The 20,975-nt window shown below is 36.6% G+C and overlaps 1 protein-coding gene across 8 annotated transcripts in view; it reads right to left on the reverse strand.

The window, feature by feature from the left end:
- The window catches only part of LOC106152420 (protein MTSS 2), a 58,736-nt gene extending 39,641 nt beyond the window's left edge, over positions 1-19,095 (reverse strand). For 2 of the 8 annotated variants that reach the window (XM_087011246.1, XM_087011247.1), the window contains exons 1-3: positions 18,735-19,095; positions 14,760-14,821; positions 12,904-12,977 (exon numbers count right to left, since the gene is read on the reverse strand). In XM_087011246.1, coding sequence (XP_086867372.1) covers positions 12,904-12,977; positions 14,760-14,821; positions 18,735-18,803 — 205 coding nt within the window. In that variant the 5' untranslated portion in view covers positions 18,804-19,095. Of the gene's footprint in view, positions 1-4,435; positions 4,467-6,699; positions 6,752-12,903; positions 12,978-14,759; positions 14,822-18,734 lie in introns of those variants that run through there. The other 6 variants (XM_087011244.1, XM_087011243.1, XM_087011245.1 and 3 more) reach the window with 5 other exon arrangements.
- Between the last annotated feature and the right edge of the window lie 1,880 nt (positions 19,096-20,975).

Below are 20,975 nucleotides of genomic sequence, written 5' to 3' on the forward strand. Positions count from 1 at the left end.
AATATTATCCAAATCTTTCAGCAAGAAAATCTCTCAACTTCATTTCTTCAAAGAACTGGACAGCATTATCTTTGTAGAGCTAATATTTTCATATTTAACTTACTTAAAATTGGATGGTACTGTTTTTCAAATGATGGTATTTGCAGAAATTCTTCCTTCACATATTAATTCAAAATGCAGTGTTCAATTCGTAGGCTTATCTCCTCACACTGTTACTGGCCCTGAAAAGGGCTTTTTGTTGTTCCTTTGTCTGCAATGCTATTGCCTACACTTCTGCCCATGTTAAAAGCATTCCAAGGTCAATAGCTTTTACTACAGAACAAACAGTGTATTTTGTTTGGGTCTGTTATCTTCTACCAATAAAACCCCTATCAACTTTCCTCACAGGACATCCAGAAATCTATATCAATGTTTGACCAACAGCGACAACAAGACGCAGTGAACAGCCATGTCCACACCAGGGGGCACTTTAACAATGGGACTGGAGAGAGGAAGTCAGTAAAAACCCGTGACTTAAATAAATTGAAACTTTTCCAATACCATGTTTAGTTTGTCTTTTTAACTCGAATACTGGACACCTTAGGTCAATTTCCATCCACAAAACATCTGTCACAATGTGCTTCAATATTTCCAAGATTGGTCTGGGTCATTAGCGATATCTCGTCTTCAGTACAATAGGCCTGTTCTCTCATTTTGCAAGAAAATTAAAAAACACATGCATCTTTGGTTAACCTGTGGATGACTGAGAATAGATACTCATTTAAAACTCCTTGGGATTCAATATCTCTAAACAGATCATGATCAGATTGGCAAGGGGGCAGATAATTGCAAAATTCGATATCTGGTTCTGATAATTTGAAGACAAATCACATGAAAATCAACCCCTTAATCCAGTAATATCTGTATCTGCAATTTAAAAGACTGACATTCAATACAAATAATCTTTAATATGGCATTAACCTGACATCAATCCTTGAGCCAACCAATTTCACTTCCAATTTGACATCTTTATTATCAGTTGCCATGGCGACTTCTACTTTTACTATCATTTTGGTCATACTGAAACATATTACTATAATGATCCAGTGGTTATAATACCTAGTAGATGGTAATCAAGGCCATTACACTAACTGTTGAACAATTACCACAGAGATGACCAAATGATTGCACTTAATAAAGGAGTGGACATATAATGACTCAAAAATGTTTTGGGATCTGCCTCAGTTTGAAGAGCTTTTGCCACACATTTACGTCAGAGAGCTAAAATATCAAAAGAGAGAAAATCAGAATCATTTAGTAACTGTGACAATAGCTGAAGGAAAAAATTATTCTTTTTTCATTTTTCAGCCCCAAATACATCTCAGTACTTCAAAAGGACTCCATTATTGCCAAAAAGCTCCGACACATACACTGTAGCATACACAATGTCTGTCTGTGTTTATCTTTCTTATTTTTTTCCACCCAATTTGTCACAGATAATTATCTATCGACTTGTGCAACCATGCTTTCTCTCTCATAAAATATGGATGATTTTCTCTATAGAATATATTTGACTGGAGGCATATGTTTGAAACTGAAGTTTCATGACATTAAAGTGCTTACAACTATACTTTGGAAAAGCTCAACCCCCCCTCTCTGATTTAGTTATTTTCACAAGGTAAAAAGCATATATATAATATATCTGGTATCATTCTGCAAGACATCAACAAAATAACTTTCTCCGTATCATAAAATAATTTTTACGATATTGGTAAGTACATTCTGCATATCAGACAGTTTCTATTATTTTCCTTTACATCTTGGCTCAGGTAAGAAAAGAAAAGAACAAATTCAGTTCTCTTATATCAGAGTGAAGGTGCAGCCCTTTTAGCTGCTTCCACATTCACCCTTCACAAATACACATATAGCAGATAAGTTTTACAGCTAGAATACCCTGCTGCCATGTAAATCAGCACTTATGTAATGCAACAAAAGAGTAAAAAAACCAATCTCAGCACAGACTGCTATGGATCCAGGCCAATTTAGTCATGTTTCACAAACATTTGAAAGAACAATTTCCTTACTTTTTGGAACTAGGGGGTCTTATAATTAGCTTCCAAAACTTGTTTTTCTCCAAAATCATGATATCAACTTCATGTGGAGGGCTATCCAAGTTTAGCAGTCTAAGCATAGTCTAAATCCTGAAGATTACTTCTGCTACAAGCCCCAGCCATCAATGAAGCCATCAATATTCTACTACAATCGCTCTGCTGACGTACGCCATTGACGTCTTCAACTAAGACCAGGCGAACCTCCGCCCCCCCACTACCTGGCACTGTTCCCTGTGCTAATTAAACCTAGATTAACCAACTTGATGGAGAAACAAAAGAATCAATAACGTATCACCAGAAAAATTCTGTGTATGCCCCAGGAAAAACAGTCACCGCATTGATTTTTTTATCCCTTCTTTTTTCTCGCTCAACTTACTGGTACATGATATGAAAAGGCTATAGCGTTATAAACTACAAAGCCTATTGCCTATCTGGGGTAATATTGGCTTTATTCCTTAGTTTACTGGCAAAGATATTGATTGCTCCTCCTACGACTATCTTGCACGCCATATCGGGGCACCAGAGCCCTGGATCTGGGCACTGAAACTCTAGCAATCCATTCTCAGGGCCCAACAGTGCCAGGGTGGGGCCCAAATCACAGCATACAGGGCTCTTGCCTTCTACAGACAGGCACCATGTACTGAAACACAGTAGTTACAAACATCTAACAAAGCCTTTCTTCGTCAAAGGTAAATAACTGCTCTCTCTCTTATGAATTATTGACGGAGGTCGTATTGCTAAGTCTACACAGTGGGAACCCCAAGCGGGTGATGTTGTTTTTTTAAAAATGATAGAAGCTGGAAACATATTGATTGATAAGAGTGGAGAATGGTGTTCTGTATTTACAACTAGGAGATGACATTTTAGAGCTCCTGGTGAAACTGAGAGAAGAGCTGAAATCTGGTACTACTTTTGAATGGAAAAAAAAAAATTGAATTTTCCATGAGATGGCATAAGCTTTAAGATCTCTATGGCATCTTTTCCAGATCATTTCGAACCAGAAAATATTTTTTCAAAAAATAAAATCCATCATGTTTTACAACAAATTTTATTGATAGAAACATTTTCAGAAAGACATACAATAAATCCAAATGAAGATGACAAATTATGACTGAAAGATGAACAATTTCTATGAGCATCCAACCCCCTTCTCTCTGTCTGGTTTTTGTTATTTCAAACAATGCAACAGGGACACATTCATAATTACTGTAAGCAAAAAAAAAAAAAAAAAAAAAAAAAAAACCTGTGTTAAGACATATGTGACTGCACCATCTGACCACGCTGTCACACATGCTAGATAATCAGTGAGGGTGGGACACTAAAACCCGCTTCACCTTTCTGATCCCTACGCATGATAAATGAAATTGCAGCCAGCCTTGAAGACTCCATATGCTGCATTCTGCTTTTTTTTTTTAACAAAATGTCCCCAAAGTGAAACTGGGTCAGGCATAACAACACATATACCCATGCTTGAATACCGTCCTACAGTTTAATGTTATCTCCATACAACTGTACTATCAATATAACCCGTATAAATTTCCTTGAAGTGCTATTTAAGATGTGATAAATAGACATTTTCGGTATCAAATGACTCAGATACACAGAAATTACATCAATAGAGAAATACATTATCCACATGGCATGATAAAAAATATGAAAGTACAGCTCACGTACAATTCTTGAGCATAACAGGTTGTATGTGTTAATTTTCTTTTCAGTTTTTTCATTCTTGAAAGTGGAAGAAAGAGAAATTCTAACACGCACAGTCCACCACAAAACTCAGCTTATAATCCCAGAAAAGATTTAACTAAATCCCATATAGTTTGCGAGCTTAACACCATCCTGTTTGTAGGTTATTACCGACTATCAAAAATAACAGCCTACGAACAGTGTGAACATCATCTAGGCGTAATTTAACGACTGCATATTACGCCTCCGTGTTGGATTCAAGTCATGTTCACCCTGGCTGCCTGGGTCTTCTGCCTTGAAGCACTGTGACACTACCTCAGATAATGTCATTTTAATAGCTAAAGATCCCTGGAGCGCTACAACAGCCGGGCAGAAATAGTTTCATGTACCTGTGATGTGTGATTAGTTAATCAAGTATTTCAGATGTTAATTTTTTTTACTGTTGTTGTAATGGTAGTGTTTGTTTAAAGTTTGAGTAGATGCTGAAGTTGTTGAATTTACTAGTAGTCCTCTCTAGAGTAATAGATAACAGGAAATGTTTATGCCATATATGCTAATCCGTCACGTCACGAGATGTTTTTGTGTTTAAGAGACAGAAAAAAAAAAAGAAAAAAAACTGACCCCAGTGACCAGTGTGCCTCCATTGTGGGCCTTACCACTGCTGTCCAGCATGGGTCAGTACACCTGGTCATCCATTTTCTACCTTGTTGACCTCTGTCATACCACATCATCACAGTGGTCAACTGATGGCCGATGTGAACAAATATTCACTTGTTAGCTGATAAGGACTTCAATTTGCTCGTCATGGGCTGAAGAACTGCCAAAGACAAAATTATATTTCTTTGTTGTGGGTGAGGGGGAGAGCGGTGGTATTGGGGGGGGGGGGGGGGGGGGTACAAGACAAATCTTAGCCTATGCCTGCCTGCCTGTCTGTCTGTCATATTATGTGTAGGAGTCTCCGATATTTCAATATTGGTTGCTGTATTCAAAGACTAGAATAGCAAATAATGGAAATGTGCACATCAATTCATTATCTCAGGGCTAAAACTGGTAAAAACTGGTCAATGGCACACATATACACTCTAGTTCATCCAGGGGAATTGTGAAACATTACTTAATATTACCAATGCCACCACAGTACAAATTTTCAATTTGGCCAAAATAATCCAACGATACGAGAAGTGAAATTTCACCCAAGAGCAAACCCAGATATTGATAATTCCAACTGAAGCGTTTTCATTTAAACCCCCAACTCAGGGAAGCTTTAATATCTTACTCAATCTTTAATATACTGATGACCAAACAAATAACAGAAGAGAGGACATAATTTAACTAGCCCTGTCTGGTCAAGAGACAGACACCTGTAGGCACACCTGTCTGTGAAATAGATCACGTCCACATAAAAGTGACCAGAATGACCAATCAACTGACCACTATCAAAACCACCTTCTAAGACAGGCACCTGTTACAACGGCCATATTACAACCCAATAGTTAATTAGTTTGACATATTAAATTCATCCACTGATATTCCGTACTAGTATGTGACCTTCTTTGTCCAGCGTAAAATGACAAACATTGAAATATATCAGGTGAAGAGGATAGGTCGTAATCTCTCTGGTCAACATTTTGGCTACTACTGACCACTGATAATGTGTAGTGCTTAATGACTGGACATAACGACCAAGGATGACCATGACATAACTTGTTAAATCCTGATACCACTGATTGGAGGACAGAATGACAAAGCAGGAATTCCTTTTGAGCAGTAAATTTTAAAGGGATTCCTTTAAACATATGCCAAAAAGATCTAAAACTTTTACCTGTTTTATGTAAAATTCACTGATAAAATTCAAGTTTTTACTTCAATCTGGCTAAAATACCCCACCTATCTGACTTGATGTTATTATCCCAGGGTAGTTCTAACAAGAGGACATTTGTAATAATTACACACAACAAGAGTACCACCTTGAAAACTGCTAACGACTCATGTTTTAATACATCAAACATTATCAAAACACAAGCCCATTTGTGCTCCCCAACAAGAGGCCATTAGGTAAATGAGTGGACACAATAATAAGAGAGTACACCCAGGTTAAAGACTAGCATTAGGCCTATATAACAGGTGTACATGGTGAATAATGACCAGTCATTACAATGGGAACACATTAGTTAATCACCTCATGGCTTAGTGATCTTCAGCAATTAATAATATAGAGGTGCTGTACTTAATACCACAAACCCTATTATATAGACTTTACCACACCTTCCTTTTCCTTCAATCATTTTACAGCATGCATACATTTTATAAGCAGTACACATGCACAGAGCATGCACATACGTGTATTCATAGGTCTATGTTACATTTCTCTGTAATGTCTCTAATGGATTATCTTTTAAGCAAAATCTCCAGATCTGCTACAGAATTTCTCCCTCCATGGCAACTCCTAATTTGCCGATCTAAATCACAATCACAATTACTCAATCTATGATAAATCTTGGACGGCTATTAAGATCTTTGCAAGGGTTGCACTTTATCTTGGAATGGCGAGAATACTATACAAATGAATGAGGAAATGGGATGTGAAATTGCGCTGATAAAATATATCGACTAATGACGCCTTTCAAAATTGCCCAGCAGGATCCTAAAGCTACAAGCCTCAACATAAGAAACTACTATTTGTAAATAGTTCAATCAGAGAGGCTGATGGAAGAAGTCAGTTATTACAAAGTGGAAGATCATTTATATGACAGACTACTTTTTTTGACAAGTAGTGTCACAGGTGCAAAAAGTCTGTATTACTACAGTATAATTTGGCCACATATATACACAATACGCCATGTCTTTCTACCATAGCATGCAATAAGTTGGAGGGGGGAGAAAACCACAAGATATGATTCACATTACAGCACGCACTCACTTCCCAGTCTTTGTAATCTCCCCGTCAATCTGACCATTAGTGGTTTTAGATGGCTCCGTTCATTGTTGTATCACAAGCAATCTCTTTTTGCCCTTCTTTTTTTCAATATGGACTGGAACTCCAAAGTCTTATGTCACAGCTGAGTATATTCATAAATTATGTGTGACACTGTTCTAAATAAGAAAGAGTCTCACTATGACAATTTTAACAAGGAAGCCTATACTGTCTAAACAGTCAGATAAAAAGACGAACATGAAATTGTGGTCAAACTTAATTGCTTGTTTGGACAAATAATGCTGGTTTTCTGGCATATCCTGGGTCCTATGCATGACAAAGTGTTATCAAAAAGGGATAATAAGATGGTTATTAGTCAATACAAAAGGGCCAGAGGGAAACGTGACATTTCTATCTCTCTCTTTCTCTCCCTCTCTCTCTTTCTTTCTCTCATTAGCAATCTAACAATTCCATCATCCTTCATGTGTGTAATAAAGATCTATTTGCATTCAGATATGCAACATCATGAGGTGTAGGACACTGATTGTCCATCAATCCTTTAAAGATAGCCGCCTCTCATCTTTTGCTGCAATGACAATAGCCCTGTCCCCAGTACCCTATTGTGAATGGTCATTACTGGAGTAATACATCATCATAATGTGACGCAGAATGCCACTGCATTAACATGACGCAATGTGCACTCTTCCACACAGGTTGTAACACAGTTAGGTGAAAATGTTTCACTCAGGGTCGGAAAAGCCAGGAGGAAGATAAAGGGAGTTGAGTTGTGCCTTAGTGGCCATTTGTACCAAATATGACCCCTGAAGATGGGTAATCTTTCACTCCTTTTGAAACCCAACAACAAAAGAAGGTCGCCAGAATTGTTTGCTCAATGAAAAGTTACCTGTGCAGTTTGGTATGCAGGGCACCGAAATCACTGCTCTGTATTTGGATTGGCCCTCTTTAGTCTTGCCCCAACTACTTCCGGTGAAGGTAAATGCAATTTGAGGTTTCTTTTTGAATGCAAACAGTCAGACAAAACATCTTTTAGAATGACAGGTATTTAGGAAAGGAGATACACAGTCAGTATAGAAGACCGGTGGCAGCCAGTGGGACACACTGACAGATCACTAGGTGGTGGCAGCGAGCGGGACAGAGGACACTTGTGTCTGAGGGATTTTATTAAATATCTCTAGTGACATATCTTTTAATATACTGATTAGAAGGTTATTTGGCCCCACTCCCCTTCCACTGTCTTCATTGTGAAGACAACAGTAAATCTGAACTTATTTTAGTGTGAGAACTGAACAAATGGCAGAAATATTACAATATTGAACCAGTAAACGTGGAGGGGGTGGCATTACAGTTGTTTGCAATTTCTTTTCTCATAACCTGTCAGTCAATAAAATAATATTCTTTGACAAGTGCACTAAGTTTAATCAGCTCCACCTGTATTTTCTTAACAAATCACATATTTTCCCCTTTTTTCTTTGGAATCAAATGCAAAGAAAGGTGGCATAAGTCACATGTCATATTTGACTAGTACAAGACTTCATACAAAAACTGAACTTTCCAATCTCCCTTTCAATCTCACAAAGAACAATTTAACACCTGTCTACTGGGTAATTTCCCATTTACCGCCAGTTAATGACACGTTTTAGGCAGGCCAGTGGCTTGACGGGAGTAATTTCATTTTACACTTTATCTTCTGTTCTTTTTCTAAAAAACACAGGGATGATAATGGACCTTGTTTACAAAGTAAAAATTGCAGAGGCATTTTATCAGTTTGTCGTGACCGTACATATATTTCCCTCTTTAGTTTATTTCCCTGGGCTGTGCAATTTTTTTTATATCGATGAAGTCATCAAGTGTCAGTGGCAGTGCCGAGTTTCTTGTCGTTATGAAAAACATTTCCTGTTGTTTTTAACCATACAACCAATGATACCAGAGAAGTATTCTACACAGACTGAATTAAGTGGTTTACACTGTTTCGTTCACTTTTCCTGTGGTCACATTTCTTAGTTACTAGTACTTTTTTCTTTTTAAATGAGCTCTTTCATTGTTCATGTACAGTACTTCCCTTTCAAGACATCTTACATATTAGTCACAAGAAGCATGGCACCAATTTTTGTTTTAATCCCAGCCTCATTTGCCCTAATGGCAGCCATTTTTTATTTTTCTTTTTTTGCTATAAACAACATCTAATGTGAATCCCTCTGTGTTTGTTGCCTCAAGAAATCGAATTCAACACAATACTCCTCTTTGTATACAATTTGAATGTCAGCAAATATCCTATACTACATACAACTCTAAAAGACTTTGAACTAGGTCTGGTACCCATGGCTGACAACACTCCTCAGCAACACCAGACACTGGGACACAACTGACCATGACCCAGAGGACACCACCCCTCAACAACACCAGACACTGGGACACAAATGACCATGACCCAGAGGACACCACCCCTCAACAACACCAGACACTGGGACACAAATGACCATGACCCAGAGGACACCACCCCTCAACAACACCAGACACTGGGACACAAATGACCATGACCCAGAGGACACCACCCCTCAATAACACCAGACACTGGGACACAAATGACCATGACCCAGAGGACACCACCCCTCAACAACACCAGACACTGGGACACAAATGACCATGACCCAGAGGACACCACCCCTCAACAACACCAGACACTGGAACACAACTGACCATGACCCAGAGGACATTTGAGTTGAAATGTTAACTTTTTCTGATCATGAGATAACATTTGTGAAAATGAAACCAGAGATTTTTTCTTTTCTCTAGGATTAGTCCACTTTTTTAGCCTTTTAGGAATAGATTACTTTTGGGGGAACAAAGACCTTTTTTAAAAATTCTTTCAACTGCTTACAACAAGGCAGCCCATTCTTGTGCCCTGCGGCATGTCCAAGGTTTCATAAAAGAAAGACGTTTAAGATGAGAGACCAATGCTTGAGAGCCATGGGGTATCACTTCTATACTCAATGAATAGAAGAGGTTTTTATAATGAACAGCCTGGGGTCTGGCTAACAAGAAAACTTAGGACTGAAAGTTGGTCTGAACTTTAAGACTGAAATTGTAGTCTACTACCTTGATCCAAGTTGAATATAGTAGTAGCCAAATAAAAGGAAACATCATTCCTGGTTCATTGAAAGATGGAAATGGCTTTGGACACTGGTTACTCTCTAGAAGTGGACTCATCTTAAACTAAAAAGACCACAACTTTCAGTGTTAACGTTAAGACCACCTATAGGTCAGGTCTAGTTTCTAGTATAAACCAGGCCCCTACTTCTCCTCGTCTCTGTCACAGTGAAGAAGTCTGCCCAAGTGGTCATAATGTGCCCTGTGTTTTCCAGGCTGGGTGTTGGTCTGTGTCAGGGTGTGGAAGTATCGGCTCACTGACCCTACTCACCAAGTCTGTTGTATTGGGTATATATATATATATATATATATCACTGGGTGCACTCCTCAGACAGATCAGACTTTATTTTCAGTTTCATGTTACCAGTGATAAAAACATGGACATAGTCAAACATGAATGGTGTTTATTTACAAACAAGTACTCGCGATATCATATCAGTATTTTTAACGATGTGTGCCTCTTTAAAAATTGTGCTGATTCTCTGTCTCATTCTTTTTGAGAGAAGGAGTGAGGGAAGGAGATTGACAAGATTACTCTTTTCAAATTATTGTATTTCTTTTCAAAAAGCATTCGTAACTCCGGTTTAAAACATGAAAATTACGTAAAAAAAAAAACTTAAAAAAAAAAAAAGGTTGTATTTTACTCTCCTTTTGCCCTGAAAATCAACATCAAACCATCCTCCTGATCAATGCCTTCCTTCATGTACCTGTCACACTTACTCCCAGGCATTACTTAATCTCCAAACCTAAAACATCCATCAATAATTCACGGCTCCCAGCATGAGGGGTACTATATCATTCATAATAAAAGCTAAATTACAGTACAACACACACAGTCATTCCCAGGTAAACATCACATACAAAACTTAGTAATTATAACAGATGTAAATATCGCGAATCAATTCTGGCCTGTGATCAATATTAATATGTCGACCAATCTACACCGCCATCGTCAGCTCTACCAGTGTCTGCACTTGACCATCAAGCGTCCTATTGATTAGTGACTGGAATCATTGAAGGGCCTGTCATAACACCCAGGGAAGTTGTATTCTTATAATATCACACCCAATGTGTGTGCAATATTTGAACTGTCATTATGAGGCTTTTGAGAGTCATTATTCATATCTGCACTGCAATCATGACTTTATCGATCTCAGGTAGTCGTCACTCAGAGACCGTCAACGACTGTCAAGATTTTTGTTATTGAAGGCTCCATTTCTAGTAAACATACTGCATCCCATGTTATTAATATCAATCAGAAATGAAGCCCTTACTACACTGTAAACGGTAGATGGATAACAGTGAACAATGGAGATATACCCATAAAAGTAGTTTACCACTGGTTCTGTGGTGGATTTGCGTACAATTCATTACTACCAGCAACTCCACCAGAATGGGATAAAAGTGCAAATGGACAGAGGTGGTGAAATTTTGAAAATAAATCTACATTTTTTCATCCCCTTCACAATCAGTATTGATCTGAAAGTAAAATGGGTGACGCACGACTCCCAAGTGAAGCCTCTCACAAGAGCACGGAAACTCTCTGCATAGACCATGTTTAATATTCCCTTCATGGCTTCGCTTCAGTGTGAGAAGAATACCTAATGAGTCAGGGTCTATTATGGTTTGTATTTATTTTTAATACTTTCTCCTTGGAAGCCTAAGCCAGTACTAGTAGATGTACAGGTAAAGTCTGGGTCAAGTTCCACAACAGAAGCCAAACTGAGAGTTGGTCCCAACTTTTAACTTCATAAATTTTTGTCAACTTCCATCTAGGAGAAATTTGTTTTAGTCAACTTAAGAAAGACAATTTGTCTGACACATGAACCATGTCTTCCCTTTTGTGAAACAGACACCCTATTTCTAATCTTAGGGACCTCTTACTGATAAACCTTGAGTCAAAGTAATCTGAAAACTAGTCTTCACATTAAAACCAAGTAAAAGAAAGCTAGGACACTTCAATAAAGTCTCCCTGATCAGCAGCCGCCGACACGTGTGGCACACGCCAAGCACTTTCTTCTCCACAAGGACCCAGGTATGCTTTTCTTAAAACAAATGAGAAACTGAGAAATCACCTGCTACCTCCACAACCATCAACTTGTACAGAGACATTAAGAAATCCTGGAATATAATCTTCTCCCTTAATACAACACAAAAGAACAATGTATGTGAACAGTATGTATTACACACCTAGCAAATAAATATGAGATAACATAATGAAGAATAAAGTGTGAATCATAGACAATTTTCTAATGGAAGAAAAAAATACCCCAAAATCTATCAGATGAGAAATTTCCCCTTGAGATTTGTCTCATGATTTTTTTAAAAAACAAAGCAGCATCCCGTGACTCATAATCAGATAACAGTTTCCAGTAGTTGGGAGAGGGGAAATGAATTAAAACATGCATCATCCTGATACAGAGTAGGGACCATGGACACATTAGGATGTACTAACTTACACTGGAGAAATACTAATTGACTTTAATGGACAGCCAGATTAACAATATGACTCTTATTTGTCCTCTTTGAAGTACTAGTAATATGTTCTGGACTCCCCATAGTAAAGTGATGTATAGTTCTTCAATTTATATGGATTAAAAAGCCTTCTGCTTTTAGACTTTTTAGTCCAGAAAAAGATTTCAAATTTTCTTATGAAATTTATAAATAACATCATTCAACTGTACTCCAAAAATTATCAGAAACTTTTAGCACAATAATTTTTTGTCGAATGATATATTCACCTCTTCAAGTTTGGCTACAATAAAAGGTAATTTTTTTTGTTTCTATTAGTGATAATTGGTTCAAAATTTTGAGTTAAACAATAAAGAGAAAATTTCTCCAAATGAGAGTGCAGCAAGTAGCTGTCTAGTGATGTCATTAAGTCTGGTTCCATTCTAAGTTAGCCCTCATGTGAATGCAACCATCCACTCCTTGCAAGACCCCACAGTATTTCTGGGGCTTCTGAAGGAGTACAACAGCAGCACTTCATATGTCAGATATAAGAAGAAAAGAAATGAGTGTGTTGCTATTTTTATCACTTACCTCTAGAGTTTGTCGCAATGTCAGCGACTTTTTGGAAAGCTTCTAAAAAAGCTCCTGCTGCGAGAATTGTAGTTCTGAAGAGAAAAACATAATAATTTTCAAAAATCTTTTAAAAAACTTAATGCATTTATTGACGTTTATATCCCAGAACAAAGTATGCATTCAAATTACACTCAGTTAAAGGATCTGATAACCCAATGAAGAAAATGACTAGAGCTTGGTTCGTTTCCACCTCAGCAAAACAAGGTCGCTCAAACCATCAACTAGTAGATACCTGATAAGAAATAATGTTGTTTCCTGATTAAGTTCTAATCACGGAGATGAAAATTACCAACATAAATATTCATAACTCAATTTAAGTCGTGAGACCTGAAGAATTTTGGCATGACTTCCGTTTCAGCCAATCTAATAATTACCTAACTCAGTAAATAATATTTCAAGTCTCTGGGAGATAAGTCACTGTAGATTTTATACAGCAACTAACTGCTTCGAACTTAAACATGGCTACAGATTTTATTACGCAATTGCAAGATTGAAATATCTCAAAATGTCCAAGTTTGTTTTTATTTCATTACAAGTTCTTATAACCATGAAGATCTTTCTTTTTCTTTTTTTGTAAAATCAAGTGAGTGTAATTAAACAAATACAGTTGTTTTCCTTCAATGACACTCATTTTAATTACAAAATCTGAAAATATTTAATAATGCTACAGGCCCATTAGAAGAAACCCTGAATGTAAGTTGAAAAAAAAAAAAAAAAAAAAAAAAAAGAAAGTAAAAAAAATAAAAGGGCTGACTCTGTTGTCATCTGCATTAGACAGCTCATTAGCCCCATACGTGCTCAATAACTACCATCTTTCATTAACACAATTAAACGCCTTAACAGGGCACTATCACTAACCCCCATACCCCAAACCATGTATAAACACAACTCAATATTGATAATCCATATTTTCCAAGCACACCATATGCTATACGCTTCACAGAGGGCCTTGAGGAAGCTGTATATCCCAATAAACTGTGGCATGAATTATGCATTAAGGTGTAGTCTTCATTGTAGATTACCTACTGTGCTATTTCTGCCATCAATTAAACAATGTGGTAAGATTACACCCGTGACCTTGTACAATCTGGTCTTATTCACTCCTATGAAATTATCCCTCCCCAGGGAGACATCATCCCTCCCAAGGGAGAGAACACCCAGGCTTTCAGAGATCTACCTGGCAATGTTAACAATGATGAGACGCTAAAGTATCTTCCTGGTTTTGGTTTTTGATGAAAATTCCCGCAACCAATTAGAATTTCAAAAGAAAACAAGGATAAATTTGAATGTGATCATATCTTTCCTTATGAGAAAATAAGGATATGTTTAGGACTGAGCATAATCTGAACATGGACATTTTCAGGAACTAGGATGTGTGTTGCCCTGCTTCATAGCCTCCAACCCCCCCCCCCCCCCCCCCCCATCATCTAATAGTGGAAATAAAATATATCTTACATTCACTTTACTACTGCATCACAAAACTACTTTCTCATCTTTTGAAAAATGAAAATATATATAAGAGAAAAAGTTTTAGTCAAATGCATAATTTTTTTCTTTTTCACCTAATTTATGTTGTACTTCAAGTGTTAACTGATCAAATACCACAGTAATAAGATCTGAAACTAAAACAAAAACAAACATTTGCTACAAAAAAACATACAAAACAGAGTTGTGTAAAGAAAACAATACAAGGTTTCGAATTCTTATGCAAGCTTTGAATACAAGCATCTACAATGTGAAACTAATTATTTTGAAATCTGTTTTCAATTTCAATTACACAAAAGTCTATGCAAACAAACTTAGGTGTGAGTTACCTTAGCACTGTGTTGAGTTTGATGGCCTTAGCAGCAAAGTCTTCCCAAACTGGGTTACTGTTCTGAAATAGAAAGACAAAGACTGTCATCAATCAATAGTAAATCCACGTTCATTAAATTGCTCCATCATTGAGATCCAATCTTGAATTTTAATAAAGACAGTATTATGATGTGTCAAGTGAATAAGAAAAAAACGTTTATCACAATCACTCAAATAGACATCTTCAAAAATATGCAGATTCATAGCAATCAATTTTGTTTCCTAGAAAATGTATCTGAATTTAGTTTAGGAACTTAGTTTAGAGTAAACATTTTCACCAGGTATATCCCCGTGAAATGTTCAGATCTCATAAGGAATTACTAGTACAATGGGCAAATAGAGGCAAATTGGTGCAAGAAATACAAAGAGACTACCGCTTACCTCTGACTTATTTGTAATTAAATCATACACTAAGTTCAGTTTCAACTTTTCTTTCTGATATATACTACATCAAGGACAGAATCAACACTTTAAGGACTACACAAACATGTTTGATCTTAAAAAAAAAAGTTGTAGATTTGGGAAAGATTCACACTACACTCCTAGGGTTATCTTGGATTAGAATAAGCTGTGGCATTTTGCTTTGCTGTGAAAATCTTGCCAAATATTTCACATTAATCACGAGATGTTGTCAAAATGATGGCATCATGACAGAATAAACAAAAACAGATTTATTTCAGCACTGAAATGTCATTATCTCCTTATAATTCCACCAGATTGACAGAAAAGACACTAATTCAGATTGAAGATTCTAAGAAAATAACTCCACGGAGATAAGAGTGCTAGAAAAAAGAAACACTGTAGAACAACAACGATGAAATCAAACTCGAGCCCTGCATGCACTGTTTTTCCATTCCAGGAGTTTTTGTTTGTTTTAGCGCCTCTGCCATAAGGCCAATCTCCCCAAGCCGGGCATAAAATGGCAACTAGAGGCTCTTGAACAAACAAAGAAACCAATCAAATTTCCAGGCAGACTGGATATTGCTAAGAAAATATCACCAGGAAATTACCAGGTGTTCAGCAGCTATGATTTCTCATACGGCAGTAAACTGCATTTAAAGGCCTCTCATCGCGTTATATGTGAAATATGCCGCATCTTGGCTTATTACTCACTGAAAATTACATACAAAGCATGTATCAGGTATGCCATTTGCCTGTTACTATATGATTACACATGGGTCTTGATCCAGAATTCTAAATTGGTAGTTACTCCTATGAAGATTTCTTCAGCTTCTCAGAGGAACAGGTGTACAATATGGCACTGACACATATACAATACACCTTAATGGACAGCAGAAACTTTTTCTCATGAAGCAGAAAACCCTTGAAGGTGAATCAAAATCATCTAAACAATTTGCCCAAAGTAAACAAATATACCAAAGAGGTTAGCGCACAGTGTAAACACAACTTGCATACAACACTGTAGGTCTTTCTCTGTTCTCTCTCTGTGGCAATTAAAGAGCTCATTTACTGCTGTTATACTAGTACAAAACGGGTTACCTAACACCGTTTTACAACCCCTGGCGTCAAATTAACTCTCCAAGTTGGTAGGGCTGACACGTGCAAAGCTTGTCAAACCCCGTGGACACTGCAAAACTCCCATGCACGGTGGAAAGCAACTGTTCATCTGAATTAGGAAATTGAACTTTCCAAAATTGGATCTTAACTTTGGAGACTACCTATGGGTTTAATAAAAAAACCACCATGTTACAAGAAGTGACTCTGGTGACTTATTAAGAGTCATGGTCATTTAAAGGACAAATGCATGACATCAGCCTTGAGGAGAAAAACAATGAATTGACAGTAAAGTGAACTTTGTTTTCAATTTGGAAAACTACATCCAATTTTAAACCCAAGTTCACATTAGTGGGAAAAGGTTTTGCTTTCTTTTTATAATGATATATTGTTATCATAGTCTATGGAGAAGAGGGAGCCACTTCAATCCACAGAAAATATTTACAAAATCAGAGGAGATGATATATATATATTTTAGTCCAACAAAGGCAACATAATCCTAAGAAGTAATACTGATATCTTAGACCCCATTCCCATAGATTTTAGATCAATCTATCCCTGTGGGGAGTCTCGCTAGATTACTGTCAGCTTAGCCGGCTTAAGCATCTGTCCTGCCTACTTAAAGCTGTAAGGGGGTAATTAACTATGGTGCGTGCTCGGCTGACTGCAATTTAGAGTGAATCCCCAGGGAGTTAGGTTGATCTAAATCTTAATCTCTGGATCGATCTAAATCTCTGGGAATGCACCCTTACTGACTGAAGAAGTGATTTTTAAAGATAACTTCTGAACAGATGTGTTGTTTTTTTTTTCTCTTTTACAAAAGAGCAAATAACCCATCACTCATCTTGGGCAATTCCATTACATAAATGTAGCATTACACAGAACAATCCAAGGGGAATTTCCCCCAGCAAATCAAGTGTATTGCCAGATAATAATAAGATAGAAATGTAAATGCTGTTCACTTTTCCATGGGCAAAAACATTACCAGATTGTACTCACAGAGATTATATATTTGCTTTCCCCATTTCTCATGGGATATGAATTGAGAGAATTGTACTTCCCACAAAATATAACACATTTCTCAGGCTACATAGTTCTAGTTTCATGAGGAAAAACTGTTACAAGTCTTGCTGATGGTTTTCCAGGATCAGTTGTCATATATGAGCATGTAAATGACGGAAGCTAGACAACCAACAACAGCAAGCACTCAGCTCTGCCTATAATAAAATTAGGACATATTACTGGAAACAAAGTAATCCCACTCTTCAGGAATTCCCTCAGCTGATCAGCCACGACTGAGCTGTCGAAATCGTTTCAGGCAATTTCCTGTTATTTTACAACAGCAATCAAATTCTGCTGATGGCCCAGCAGTTAATGGTCGGTGGTACATCTGACAACCTTCACCTCTTGTTCCTGTACTTCAAGTTAACTATAAATCATGCCTATCATGTACACACAATTCCAGAACACATCATTCTACACTGTTCTACAACAGGTGTGGAGTCACTCCCATTTCATGATCATATTCAGATCGTTCTATTGTGTTTTGAGCTAAATACTGCTCTGATGGAACAAAATATCAGTTCAAAATTATGTTGTTCTATTGATTTAAGAATGTTAGGAGGCATACAAGAAGTAAGGTTTTAGAGACTAAAATGAAGATGGTCAAGACAAGACTGTGTACGAATATTCTCTTCTTATTTTAAGTTCAACTTGGCTTTATTTCTTTGTGTCCACATCTCACAATTGTGTTAATATAATATTGACAGCACAGCATGTTTAGACTATTATTCAATTATCAGTCTAGTGATGTTCTTAGACTATGACATATGTTCTCTTCTGAGTTAAACAGACATGCCAGCAAACCCCCACACACAGACACTGCATGATAAGATCTGTACGGAAACCCAGCACAAATTAGACAGCACAAACAAAGTATAGAATTTCATGGACAGAAAACCCATTCCATATCGTTAAGAATGCTGTTACCATTTTCTTGTAATAATTCTGGATAAAATGCAGGTCAATTTATCTTTTTAAATAATCAAAACATTGAATTAACTGCTATACAGGCAGCTCTTATGTGAATGTTAGAGAAAAATCTTAACAAAGGCAGTGATCAGGTACATATATCAGGAAGTATTGGGCCGTTAAGATTTCACGGTTAACAAAACAGACTCCTTGTAAGTAATTATTACGAGCTCCTTATCAACACCAGCGTTAACTCTAAGTCGATCCTGCATGAAGACAGCATATCTCGTAACGTTATCGTGTGGGAAACAATTGATAAGATCTCACACAATCTATGAATACTATGAGCGCTGAAACAGCGTTAGTATTGCCGTGTCTGACACTTTCTTCACTTCTTATCACCGATCTTTTTTTTTTTAATTGCCGTGCTACTGATACTCTCGTCTTACCTTCATATCATTTATTATCGTCTGGAACAGTCCCCCTAGGGCGCTGCAGTCTTTTTCTATATTATCCATGCTTTAAAATCGAAGTTATCGAGGTGCAGGAAAGTATAAAATCCGGTGAAATCCAACGTGGTTCACTTGGTCAGCTGTTGAGTGTTGTTCTCTTATCTTTCGTCTCCTTGCTTCCAAGGCGCAACAATTACTAATAAAGACTTATGTATGTGAGTAGAACTCTTAAGTATAATCCTCGAACGTTGTTATATCCATTTTGACAGGAATGCAGCTCGAAAACTCGTCGAAAAGTGGTAAAAAGTTGAAAAAACTTTCGTCCAGCAAAACTCTCACTCAGTCGATCCTTTGAAAGATGGAAGAGACAACATTAAGTCACGTGAGCTCGTGAAGGATTCTGATTGGCTTGCGCTTACTTCCGGTAAGTTGGTGACCTTTTCTGAATACGTAAAGGATTGGTTCATTCACAATACGGAGTGGTTGACATTTGCCCTTATAGCTATTAATTCTGCTTTGGGATGTGATTCATTGTTATAAAAGTAAAATAAAATGTGTGCACTTTTTTATCTTAACAGCAACGTGGAAAAATGCGTTATTGGAAAGAAAGAGGAAATGCGGTTCATTTAGTGCGACAAGGTCCCCTGTACTTGTTTTTCAGTCTGATTAATATGTTTGCAACAATTTAAAAAACTGTATCTTTTCTGGTGTTTTCGGTTGATGTTTTTGCTTTCATTTGCCATAAGTCACCAAATACTTAAGTTTTGCCTCGGTTTGCCACGGTGATCTCTCATGCACGTAAAATAATAAATTGTTTTGTTTTTCAAGAGAAGAGTTGAACGCACAGTGGGAGGAACTATTAAAAAAAAAAAAGAAATAGAAAAAAAAACATTCAAGTGTAAAACTTAAAAATAGTTTCATACCAAAAAAATATTTTAAAAAAATCAAATTGATATAATTTTCATTGAACAGTCCAAACTATGCATAAAAAAAAAAAAAAAAAAAAAAAAAAAAAAAAAAAAAAAAAAACAGCTGCAGTTCCCAATGTGCCAAGTCCCTGTTATCAGAACAATAACTTTATTTTGATGAAACCAACAACCATTTTGACAACAACCTCAATTTCTCAGTCATATATTACCACAACAGCACCTGGTTAACAGACCAAATAACATATTGAAAGGCTTCTCAGATTTTATCAATGGCTTATCGAATACTGTAATAGCTATTGATCCATCTCTCCCAGTTCCGAGACCTGAACATAAGGCATGCATAATACAACTCTGTTATCTGGGTAATCTCCCAGGAGATTACTGTCACGCTGGTTTATCATAAAGAAAAGATTATCAATTTTTAAAATTGACCTTTTCACATAATTTGCGAATGGTGTATTTTTAGAATAGCTTTTGAGACAGGTGTTTGGATTCTCTGTTTTCTTTCATGAATTAAGTATCAAAGTGTTCTAGAACCATTTTCAAAATCTCAAAGAATGGGAATAATATAATAAAGAGTTGAACAATCACTAATGAGATGACTGTAGAATAAACATGAAATCCTAGAAGCCGTCTTACATAATTGCATGTAATATTTAATCTTTTCATGATGAACAGAAATTTGTGCTCCCATATAGTGTTACACTCAGTGCCATCTTTTGGCAGAATTATGCACTAATCATCATTTCAGCATTTGCCTATTAGCAGGGTGAAGAGGTGGTTAAATCTGGATGGATAAAAATAAAATAAATAAATAAATAAAGCCAACAAACATTTATACCTACACAAGATTAAGGTGTGAAGCATTGGTTGAATTACCAATTACCCCTTCTTGAGTCACAATGACTGAAGATTCCAGCGTTGTTCAAATATATATGAGTGGCATCAATGTTAATATGTGGGAATAAAAGGAACTTGGTAAAAAAAAAAAAAAACATATACCTCACATTTTTAATTTTAATAATACTTGACAAAACCTCAAAATAACAGAAAGTAATTCTTCTTCAAATAAACCTCTTTCTCCTATTTTCATTACTAAAACATTCATAAAATTAAAACTTCATATTCAAACTTTCAGGATTCTGTCAATCTTTTAATAAATCATTTAATTTGTAAAAAAAAAAAAAAAAAACAAAAACAAAAACAAAAAAAACATTTTTTCCAAGTTGGGACAAAAAAATTTTTTTTTTTGGTAATTAACATGTTACTGGAAACTTTATGCACAGAATAATAACAACATTCACCCAAA

The sequence above is a fragment of the Lingula anatina genome, chromosome 4, assembly GCF_051362555.1.
Source record: "Lingula anatina isolate TDL-2025a chromosome 4, LinAna3.0, whole genome shotgun sequence".
Classification (NCBI taxonomy): Eukaryota; Metazoa; Brachiopoda; class Lingulata; order Lingulida; family Lingulidae; genus Lingula; species Lingula anatina.